The 12397-nt window shown below is 38.3% G+C and overlaps 1 protein-coding gene across 4 annotated transcripts in view; it reads right to left on the minus strand.

Moving 5' to 3' along the window:
- LOC106181491 (nuclear pore complex protein Nup133) overlaps nt 1-12397 on the minus strand; it is a 33160-nt gene that overhangs the window by 784 nt on the left and 19979 nt on the right. For 3 of the 4 annotated variants that reach the window (XM_087005876.1, XM_087005874.1, XM_087005877.1), the window contains 17 exons: nt 11831-11935; nt 11358-11517; nt 10529-10638; nt 9855-9961; nt 9368-9470; nt 7470-7589; nt 6991-7134; nt 5711-5924; nt 5266-5399; nt 4885-4924; nt 3041-3165; nt 2384-2443; nt 1946-2021; nt 1546-1607; nt 1210-1347; nt 708-775; nt 209-294 (listed from right to left, as the gene is read on the minus strand). In XM_087005876.1, the coding sequence (XP_086862002.1) occupies nt 209-294; nt 708-775; nt 1210-1347; nt 1546-1607; nt 1946-2021; nt 2384-2443; nt 3041-3165; nt 4885-4924; nt 5266-5399; nt 5711-5924; nt 6991-7134; nt 7470-7589; nt 9368-9470; nt 9855-9961; nt 10529-10638; nt 11358-11517; nt 11831-11935 (1852 nt within the window). Of the gene's footprint in view, nt 1-208; nt 295-707; nt 776-1209; nt 1348-1545; nt 1608-1945; nt 2022-2383; nt 2444-3040; nt 3166-4884; nt 4925-5265; nt 5400-5710; nt 5925-6990; nt 7135-7469; nt 7590-9367; nt 9471-9854; nt 9962-10528; nt 10639-11357; nt 11518-11830; nt 11936-12397 lie in introns of those variants that run through there. The other variant, XR_015333068.1, reaches the window with a different exon arrangement.

Raw genomic sequence — 12397 nt, forward strand, 5'->3', positions numbered from 1 at the left:
CTTAATCAAATCTTTGATATTTGTGTATTTTTATTTACCTTTTAACTACCCGTATCTGCATACAAGTGACAAATCATCGTGTAAAATGCAGTCTTCAGTTGCTATGTGCTTTATTTAAATATTACTGAAATGATCTAGAAAGCTTTCTTATTTAGAGGAATGAACTGTCATTCTACCCTGTCACTGATTCTAACCCCTAAATGCATACCTTCAGTGTAGATGAGTTCCACTGTTTTGAAAAATATGGTTTCTCGGCTGTTTTCCAGGGGGTTGTCTGTCTGAATGTCCACCCAGCTACAATATTGTGATTATATATTTATATAAATACACACATAGTTACAAGAAGATCATCATTATAAATTGATATAAATAAACAAACAGTTACAATACTAGCCTTGGTAAGTGCACTGACACTGGCTAACTACTATCACATATGTAGATAAATGTAGATGTGACACAATAGTTGTTTTATATAATTCTTTCCACTGATTCAGAATCATGTATTAAGGTAAACAAACTACTGCAACAGGAAATTTTTCTTCACTGGAGAAATAAAAATTTGGTGCCAATGCATTATAAAGTCAGAATATTGTACTTTTCTAAAGAATATCTTCAACTTCTCTCTAGCATGCATAGAGAACTAATTGTTTCTTACTAAGTTTGTTATCTCACCAAGGAATGTATAGGGTTATTGTTTGAACACATACTTGTCTCTCCCTATGGCTTTACACCAGATGTGTAGTTTTAAGGCTTCACTGTCTACGTCTGGGGCATCCTGTTTAAAAAAAATAACACATACTCTGACTCACTGCTTTATCACAGTAACACTACAGTAGCAAACAAAATTTCAATTTGCAACAAATTTCTGATCATGATTACACCTTTGATCACTCCAAATTTTGCAAATTTGAAAATATTTCAAAATTGAAAAACAAGTGATAAAAATGTCTAAAATTCCGCTACTCTGCACAGCTATTGGTTCTTCAACAAGAAAAGGACACTTCTAATTTCCAGTATGTCATCCCAAGTCATCCTACTTACTTTATCAATATAACTGAGCAGACCCAAAGCCTTCTTGACCGAGTCATTCTAATTACTTTATCAATATAACTGAGCAGACCCAAAGCCTTCTTGACCGAGTCATTCTACTTACTTTATTAATATAACTGAGCAGACCCAAAGCCTTCTTGACCGAGTCATTCTACTTACTTTATCAATATAACTGAGCAGATCCAAAGCCTTCTTGAAGTCAAACTCATTGGCTTTCTCATTCACATCACTGACATACAGCTCTATTAATTGTTTGGGGCTAAAAACCTGCATGTTATCAGGATCTAAACCAAGATGCTGCAACAGAGAGAGAGAGAATGGCTGTGAACTGAGATATTAGATTGTGTGTTTGCCTGTGGGTTATGGAAGACAGCTAATGTTTGTTAGTTAATGAGAGTGAAGACATTTTACTAATATATTTGTATAATATATCAAAAGAAATGAACACTACTTCCCCGACTTCTTATATGGTATTTAAAGAGCAGTTATGGTTACCTCTATAATATCCTGAGGAAGTGTTTCCTGGTGCAATAAGAGATTTAATTCTTCATTCAAATCTGTAAACAAATGTATTTAACTGTGGACTATTATGCTACTGCAATTTGAACATTTTCCAAGACCTTGTTCAGTGATACCATTATCAATATCACAATTACACAACTCACAATAAGCTACTAACTTTAAATTTAAAATTTATTCTGCTACCATGACTTCTGACAGCTTTCTGTACTTTATCAAATTTAAAGTTAAAACTTTAAGAGAAAGAGCAACCTTCCATAGCATCCTGTATTTTCTTGACCTTAAAATTTAACAAGACTTTAAGAGAGAGCTACCTTCCATAGCATCCTGTATTTTCTCGACATTAAAATTTAACAAGACTTTAAGAGAGAGCTACCTTCCATAGCATCCTGTATTTTATCCACAGGTTCATCGGCAGCCAATGCAGACAGCTTGCTCAAGCTCAGTAAGGTCTGAAATAAAAGTATTTACAAATGTACATTCATACCGCATTCATTTGTGGTGGTGACAATCCAAATCCTGAAATATTGTATGTTCTGTCACTCCTTTTGACTACATTCTTACTTCTGTGTCAATAGCTGCCTATTACATCACCAGCTCACAATTTTACAATTTTAGCAACCACACTTTCTGATTTCTTGATGGCAATTTTTTCTTAAGGCTTGCAATAATAAGGTAAAGGCGCGAAACTCCTGTCATGCTGTTTATGTTAGTTGCACAGTTCAACAATTTTTCTAATGTCAAAAATATATTTACTCTATGATACATGCCCTAATTCTTAAAATGATTCAAAAAAGAAATTCATTCTTCCTACCTTTTTCTTTGACAGATACTCAGTTTCATCAAGAGCCAGCTCCTTTAGATTCTTATGTGCCTGTGGAAAGAAACAAACCACTGTGTTACTTTACAGAGTCATCCTCTGACTGTTGCAATCACTCCACAGAACACTTTGTACAGCTGTGTTCATAAGTGTCACCTAACATCCTGGTCACTCTTAGCTCTTATATACCAGAGGTAGTACCTGCATAAACTCTCCTGTGTTAATCTTATATACCAGAGGCAGTACCTGCATAAACTCTCCTGTGTTAATCTTATATACCAGAGGCAGTACCTGCATAAACTCTCCTGTGTTAATCTTATATACCAGAGGTAGTACCTGCATAAACTCTCCTGTGTTAATCTTATATACCAGAGGCAGTACCTGCATAAACTCTCCTGTGTTAATCTTATATACCAGAGGCAGTAGCTGCATAAACTCTCCTGTGTTAATCTTATATACCAGAGGTAGTACCTGCATAAACTCTCCTGTGTAAATCTTATATACCAGAGGCAGTAGCTGCATAAACTCTCCTGTGTTAATCTTATATACCAGAGGTAGTACCTGCATAAACTCTCCTGTGTAAATCTTATATACCAGAGGCAGTAGCTGCATAAACTCTCCTGTGTTAATCTTAAATACCAGAGGTAGTACCTGCATAAACTCTCCTGTGTTAATCTCGTGAAGCCAGCTGAGAAACTTGGTATTTTCTGCTTGTAAAAACCGTCCTAGTGCAGCATTGTGGACCAGGGGCTGGGTCAACAGTTTGCCCCTCTTGCCTGGGAAATAAACCAATCACAGAAAATGACTCAAAATGTTATATATATAAATATAAAAACAAATCACAGGTGACTCAAATTAGTATGTATAAAAACAACAGGTCACAGAAAATAATTGCCAGATATTTAAAACAGTGACAACTTTTTCAAAACTTAGGAAAAGGACTGTGAGAGTTATTTCATATAATAATAATAATAATAATAATAATAATAATAATAATAATAATAATCAATCAGATATTGCAACCAGGAGGGTTGAAGTTCTACATATATTTATTTAATTCACAAATTCAAAGGAGGCCTGGTTATTTTGGCCCTGTTGCACACTATAAGTTGTCACTCTCCCTTTTATTTTTTTATTTTATTTTTTTTGTACTGTAAAGTGAAACATTTCCTTACAGTACAAAAGGTGAATCGGCTAGTAATCATGGCTGCATGAGTGAGGATCCCAGTAATACACATAGAGGTGTTAAGTGAAAGGGCAGAGACAATGGAATTGTCCAGAGCCGCTTATTTGAGACAGATAATTAAACTCTACAATGAAATGGAAACCTTAATGCTTGAATTCCATAACTATCAGGCAGTGATCCAGTAAAAAGACAACTTGAATGAAGCCTTTGAGAAGCTGAAACCAATCCAATTAGAGTATGCTGATATTCTAAGCCATCATTTAAACCATACAAATATGGTTTATGCTAGTGTAGTTAAAAATAAACTGCAATTTGACCGAAGACTTCAAATGGAATGCATCTCGTCAGAGACAGCATCATTTAACAAACTGGTGGCACACAGACAGCTCCAGTTTCTCAAGGTTGTCTAAAGCCAGTGGTTGAGTCAGCAAGAAGATAAAAGAGTCAAAGGTGAAAGCCTAGGTTGTCAGGTTAAAACTCTAACAACTCTCCATAGAAGAGGACATGAAGCCTAGGTTGCCAGGTTAAAACTCTAACAACTCTCCATAGAAGAGGACATGAAGCCTAGGTTGTCAGGTTAAAACTCTAACAACTCTCCATAGAAGAGGACTTGAAGCCTAGGTTGTCAGGTTAAAACTCTAACAACTCTCCATAGAAGAAGACATGAAGATAAAAGAGTCAAAGGTGAAAGCCTAGGTTGCCAGGTTAAAACTCTAACAACTCTCCATAGAAGAGGACATGAAGCCTGGGTTGTCAGGTTAAAACTCTAACAACTCTCCATAGAAGAGGACTTGAAGCCTAGGTTGCCAGGTTAAAACTCTAACAACTCTCCATAGAAGAGGACATGAAGCCTAGGTTGTCAGGTTAAAACTCTAACAACTCTCCATAGAAGAGGACATGAAGCATAAACAAATGATCTATGAACAGGAACAAGAGAGCAAAAGACATGAGGGTGAACAAGAATTCAAATGCAAAAGGCAAGAGAGTGAAAGTCAATCTTACCTACTGAAAGTTTGTCCCTAACCACAGCAGGACTGTAAGGCTACAGCAGGACTGTGTAAGACTACAGCAGGACTGTAAGACTACAGCAGGACTGTGTAAGACTACAGCAGGACTGTAAGGCTACAGCAGGACTGTAAGGCTACAGCAGGACTGTAAGACTACAGCAGGACTGTGTAAGACTACAGCAGGACTGTAAGACTACAGCAGGACTGTGTAAGACTACAGCAGGACTGTAAGGCTACAGCAGGACTGTGTAAGACTACAGCAGGACTATGTAACATTAGCTCAACAAATCTGCCACACATACCTTCTTCCATGTACCACTTGAAGACAAAGTCTGAGAAACCCTGGAACAAAGCAAATCATTTGATAAGTCATTGAAATAACTATAGTTAAACTAGTCTCATTTAAACTATTTATAAGATGTTAGTTTGTAAAAATCTGAAAATTAAAACATACTAGATGTTTGGATGATATCTTATCATCATACCCAACTCCCATACTGTGTCATGTGAAAGCAATACTGATTCCCATACCATGCCATGTGAAAGCATACCTGATTCCCATACCATGTCATGTGAATCAATACTGATTCTCATACCGTGTCATGTGAAAGCATACCTGATTCCCATACCATGTCATGTGAAAGCAATGCCTGATTCCCATAACATGCCATGTGAAAGGATACCTGATTTCCATACTGTGTCATATATCGCTGCAGACGCTCCTGGTTGTTGCTCTCCTCACATATCTTGACCAAAATACCAAAGTCCAAATACTTCTCAGCCAAAGCTGCAGCTCTGTCATACTGCTCCAACTTTACTAAAGAGAAAATAAGTCATCTCATACTCTCAGCAGCTCAGTCATACTGCTCCAACTTTACTAAAGAGAAAATATGTCATCTCATACTCTCAGTCAAATTTGCATCTGTCTATCTTGTTGTAAACAGAGAAACAGGATGATTCAAACAAAAACACATTTGTAGATGAATCCATATTTGTAAAAGAAAAAGGTAAATAAGAAAGAAAAATCTAAACAGTGAAGCTGCCAAATATACAGATACTTAAAGTGAGTTTCAGTATTTTTCTCCTATTAACAAACCATGATAAAGAGTGTACTGATAGAATACTTACCAAATGGCATGATAAGGTTGTGTCTGGCCTGGGTATAGGATTGCTGGACCTCTAGCATGTGTTCTGTGTCCCCTGGCAGCATTCGTAGAGAGTCCAGCTGGCAGCGATATCCATCCAGCAACACATCAGTGATGTTCACCAGCTGCTGCAGGAGGGCGCCACGTGTCTGGACGTCTTGGGATTCACTTACAGCATGTTCCACCGTCAACTGGTGCTGTGAACACATAGAAATATAATCACATTAACTAACACTAACTGCATGTTCCACAGTCAACTGGTGCTGTGAATACACAGAAATATAATCACATTAACTAACACTAACAGCATGTTCCACAGTCAACTGGTGCTGTGAATACACAGAAATATAATCACATTAACTAACACTAACTGCATGTTCCACAGTCAACTGGTGCTGTGAATACATAGAAATATAATCACATTAACTAACACTAACAGCATGTTCCACAGTCAACTGGTGCTGTGAATACACAGAAATATAATCACATTAACTAGCACTAACAGCATGTTCCACAGTCAACTGGTGCTGTGAATACACAGAAATATAATCACATTAACTAACACTAACAGCATGTTCCACAGTCAACTGGTGCTGTGAATACATAGAAAATTAATCACATTAACTAACACTAACAGCATGTTCCACAGTCAACTGGTGCTGTGAATACATAGAAATATAACCTTATATACTAACAAACCACATGCCTACTTATTCACATAAATGTTGTATGCACATATAAATAAGTATGGTTTTCAGATAATTACTACAGAGGGAATTCACAAGATAAGTTTACCAAACTGACAATTGTTATCTATGCTAATAGTAATAGCAACAGAACAAACTGACAATTGTTATCTATGCTAATAGTAATAGCAACAGAACAAACTGACAATTGTTATCTATGCTAATAGTAATAGCAACAGAACAAACTGACAATTGTTATCTAGGCTAATAGTAATAGCAACAGAACAAACTGACAATTGTTATCTATGCTAATAGTAATAGCAACAGAACAAACTGACAATTGTTATCTAGGCTAATAGTAATAGCAACAGAACAAACTGACAATTGTTATCTAGGCTAATAGTAATAGCAACAGAACAAACTGACAATTGTTATCTAGGCTAATAGTAATAGCAACAGACCAAACTGACAATTGTTATCTAGGCTAATGGTAATAGCAACAGAACAAACTGACAATTGTTATCTAGGCTAATAGTAATAGCAACAGAACAAACTGAGACAACTTTTCTAATTTTACCTGTTTTGTCACCAAATTCCTGACTCCCTTCATACCAGAGGAGGCGGTCCACGGCAGGTACTCAGGATCGCGTATGTGTGGATTTGGGGCCTGGAACACAGCTACTTTAGACACTCTGTACTGCCAGGCTTCATGTAACATACCCTACAACAGACAATGATATAATTATGTGTAGACACTCTGTACTGCCAGGCTTCTTGTAACATATCCTACAACAGACAATGATATCATTATGTGTAGACACTCTGTACTGCCAGGCTTCATGTAACATACCCTACAACAGACAATGATATCATTATGTGTAGACACTCTGTACTGCCAGACTTCATGTAACATATCCTACAACAGACAATGATATCATTATGTCAAATAACATCAGCAGTCTTTTTCCTTGTTTAAACAGTCAGAGGATTGTCTATAATATTGACAACAATGTTATACCTATATTATTGTATTGACAGCTAAGATTACACACCTACCTCTATTATTGTATTGACAGCTAAGATAACGGACACCATCTCTTTTGGACTGGTATCAGAGGTGAGCAGCTCCTCTTCGTGTTCCAGGAAAACCTCCACAATTTCCTGGATTCTAGATACCTAAGGAGAGAAAAGCATGTTTCTTATAACTGTGAACTCCATCAGTGCTAATTCCAGATATATGGTTTGTTGGAAATGATGCCATATTTAAAACAAGACAATACAATGTCTGCAGATGATAAGAATTACAAACAATTTCTTAAGAATTACAAAATTTCTTAGGTAGTTAAATTCCTACAGTCCCAAAAGGATTATTGACAATTGAGGTATTCTGTAATAACATATAATGCTGACACAGAGCATCTATCCTCCTGTCACCCCCAGGGAAAGGTTTCCAGTTAGAGGAATCTATCCTCCTGTCACCCCCAGGGAAAGGTTTCCAGTTAGAGGAATCTATCCTCCTGTCACCCCCAGGGAAAGGTTTATGAGGAAGAGGCATCTATCCTCATGTCACCCCCAGGGAAAGGTTTACCAGTTAGAGGCATCTATCCTCATGTCACCCCCAGGGAAAGGTTTACCAGTTAGAGGCATCTATCCTCATGTCACCCCCAGGGAAAGGTTTACCAGTTAGAGGCATCTATCCTCATGTCACCCCCAGGGAAAGGTTTACCAGTTAGAGGCATCTATCCTCATGTCACCCCCAGGGAAAGGTTTACCAGTTAGAGGCATCTATCCTCATGTCACCCCCAGGGAAAGGTTTGCCAGTTAGAGGCATCTATCCTCATGTCACCCCCAGGGAAAGGTTTACCAGTTAGAGGCATCTATCCTCATGTCACCCCCAGGGAAAGGTTTACCAGTTAGAGGCATCTATCCTCATGTCACCCCCAGGGAAAGGTTTACCAGTTAGAGGCATCTATCCTCATGTCACCCCCAGGGAAAGGTTTACCAGTTAGAGGCATCTATCCTCATGTCACCCCCAGGGAAAGGTTTACCAGTTAGAGGCATCTATCCTCATGTCACCCCCAGGGAAAGGTTTACCAGTTAGAGGCATCTATCCTCATGTCACCCCCAGGGAAAGGTTTACCAGTTAGAGGCATCTATCCTCATGTCACCCCCAGGGAAAGGTTTACCAGTTAGAGGCATCTATCCTCATGTCACCCCCAGGGAAAGGTTTACCAGTTAGAGGCATCTATCCTCATGTCACCCCCAGGGAAAGGTTTACCAGTTAGAGGCATCTATCCTCATGTCACCCCCAGGGAAAGGTTTACCAGTTAGAGGCATCTATCCTCATGTCACCCCCAGGGAAAGGTTTACCAGTTAGAGGCATCTATCCTCATGTCACCCCCAGGGAAAGGTTTACCAGTTAGAGGCATCTATCCTCATGTCACCCCCAGGGAAAGGTTTACCAGTTAGAGGCATCTATCCTCATGTCACCCCCAGGGAAAGGTTTACCAGTTAGAGGCATCTATCCTCATGTCACCCCCAGGGAAAGGTTTACCAGTTAGAGGAATCTATCCTCATGTCACCCCCAGGGAAAGGTTTACCAGTTAGAGGCATCTATCCTCATGTCACCCCCAGGGAAAGGTTTACCAGTTAGAGGCATCTATCCTCATGTCACCCCCATGGAAAGGTTTACCAGTTAGAGGCATCTATCCTCATGTCACCCCCAGGGAAAGGTTTACCAGTTAGAGGCATCTATCCTCATGTCACCCCCAGGGAAAGGTTTACCAGTTAGAGGAATCTATCCTCCTGTCACCCCCAGGGAAAGGTTTACCAGTTAGAGGCATCTATCCTCATGTCACCCCCAGGGAAAGGTTTACCAGTTAGAGGAATCTATCCTCATGTCACCCCCAGGGAAAGGTTTACCAGTTAGAGGCAGAGACAATGAGCAAACTTACTTCCCGATAAAACACATCATGAGGGGTGAGTCCAGGTGGCAGTTTAGATTGTCCTCGTTTTTCCAACACTTTTCTGAGCACTTGGTCCACCAGCCGAGGGTTTCTATGGAAATATTATATTATTATATCATCTCATTATATTAAAGTATCACATTTTATATTGGCTTGGTCCACAAAAACGACGGGTGACATTTTATCATCAACATGTAGACACATGTGCTGTGTTGTCTGCTTCCAATAAAATATGAATATTTTTAACCTAATGAAATTGTCCTTACCTGCTCGAATTTAACAGTGTTTTTATGATAGGTTATATTTTGATGTTTTTTAAATTACTTATGTACAGAAGGAAAAAGTTAATGCTTAAAAATTGAGACAAAAATTATCATGTGATAGCAAACTTTCCCTGCAACAGCTACAAACAGGCCTTTAAAAATTATAAATTGCTATCCTATATCCTGAACAGGTGTAATACAAATCCACTTACTGTGTGTGTAGCTGTCTTAGAGCTATGGCTGCCACTAGTTTCTCTGCATGTTCACACAGCAATAGCCTGGTTGACGTCACAGTATCACGTACTGTTATAGTACCCAGCTGAAATTACGAGGATCATTATCAAACTTTATCAATTTTCACACAGCAGTAGCCTGGTTGACATCACAGTATCACACACTGTTATAGTACCCAGCTGAAATTACGAGGATCGTTATTAAACTTTATCAATTTTCACACAGCAGTAGCCTGGTTGACATCACAGTATCACGTACTGTTATAGTACCCAGCTGAAATTACGAGGATCATTATCAAACTTTATCAATTTTCACACAGCAGTAGCCTGGTTGACATCACAGTATCACGCACTGTTATAGTACCCAGCTGAAATTACGAGGATCATTATCAAACTTTATCAATTTTCACACAGCAGTAGCCTGGTTGACATCACAGTATCACACACTGTTATAGTACCCAGCTGAAATTACAAGGATCGTTATTAAACTTTATCAATTTGTAACTCTTCTTCACAAAATTGTTACCAGATATAATCATACCATAATAGACATAAAAACAGACTTAGTATATTACAGAAAAGTTGTTCACCAATTATTCCAAGCTGATACCTATTTTGTTTTATCAATAATGATAATAAAAATAAAGATAAACCTTTTCCCAGAGCTTAACAGACTTGAGGAAGCCTATAAGGTAGCCATGAGCCTTTTGTTTGTCTTGAAGCTGATGGAGTAGTATTAGAGAGCCTGAAGTGGTGGCAACATCTAGAAAAAATTATCAGATATTGTAAATTGAGTTTGAACAGAACTAATACCATACTTTTTACAAGTGTAAGCATTTGCTGACAACTTCAATTAATCTAATACTGTTTATTCAAATTGGTTTTGACATTTCTACAGTACTACAAGGAGAAAAGTGCCTTACCTTGTGGCATAGCTCTAACATTACAAGGATAACAGTACCTTACCTTGTGGCATAGCTCTAACATTACAAGGATAACAGTGCCTTACCTTGTGGCATGGCTCTAACATTACAAGGATAACAGTGCCTTACCTTGTGGCATAGCTCTAACATTACAAGGATAACAGTGCCTTACCTTGTGGCATAGCTCTAACATTACAAGGATAACAGTGCCTTACCTTGTGGCATGGCTCTAACATTACAAGGATAACAGTGCCTTACCTTGTGGCATGGCTCTAACATTACAAGGATAACAGTGCCTTACCTTGTGGCATAGCTCTAACATTACAAGGATAACAGTGCCTTACCTTGTGGCATGGCTCTAACATTACAAGGATAACAGTGCCTTACCTTGTGGCATAGCTCTAACATTACAAGGATAACAGTGCCTTACCTTGTGGCATAGCTCTAACATTACAAGGATAACAGTGCCTTACCTTGTGGCATAGCTCTAACATTACAAGGATAACAGTGCCTTACCTTGTGGCATAGCTCTAACATTACAAGGATAACAGTGCCTTACCTTGTGGCATAGCTTCAGCCCAGCGGGGATCTGAGGCAGGAAAGTCATCAATGAGGTCCCTGCTGAGGGTGGCCACCATGGCATCCAACTGAGAGCCAGGTTCTAAAGATCTGGTTGTTTTGGGAGGAAAAAGATCATCCACTATGGACTGGGCTTCTGCCTGAGAGATATAAGTCAGGTGGTAAATAAGTCAATCTCCTAAGATGATGGTCACCTATGTTGCAACATTGTTGTTACATTATCTGGTCATTTTTAACTCAGAAATTGATTATTATTGTATCTCTTCACATTCATTTTGACAAAAGGTGCCATGGCCACTTAATCACCATTTTTACACCAACGATATTGCTCAAAAATAAAATCCAGATATGACATTATTTTTGATTCTAAGGTACAATTCAGGTATTTTAATTTAAAAACATCATTATATCATATCTTTATACAGTCAAAAAGAACAAGTTAAAATGTCATACCTGGTTTCCTCTACATAGATGTAGGAAAGCTGCCTTCAGCCGTGTCTGTTGGTCTTCACTCATGCTAAGTTCAGCAACCACCTGGTCTGATGTTCCCATCACAGACTAGAGCAGAAACAACAATAAGAGAAATTGGTGAAATATGTGTCTTGTATTCTGTTGATATCACAAGGACTGATTTGAGAGTTGTACTGACAGCTGCACTAAGCACAGAGGATTCTCTAAAACCAAAAGTGACATTTCTGCCCCAAGGACATGTATATTACATAACATAAGTAATAATGGAAAACAACTGTAAAGAAAAATGTATCCATGAATTATGCATTATCACATCATGATCATATCATTATCATATCATTAAACACATTCCTGCTCCATGAATGGACTTGTTACTACCTGTCAAGGTCCCCCCCCTCCCTCCTTAAAAAATAATAAAAATAAAATAAAATAATAAAAACGAATATAGCTTCTTTATAGATTGAAGTTGGATGAATATTTCCTTTTTCTATAGAAACTTCAACCATGTAGCAGTTCTGAATAATGTGTCCACAGTTGCTGAAGCAGACC

This window comes from Lingula anatina, chromosome 2 (assembly GCF_051362555.1).
Source record: "Lingula anatina isolate TDL-2025a chromosome 2, LinAna3.0, whole genome shotgun sequence".
NCBI lineage: Eukaryota > Metazoa > Brachiopoda > Lingulata > Lingulida > Lingulidae > Lingula > Lingula anatina.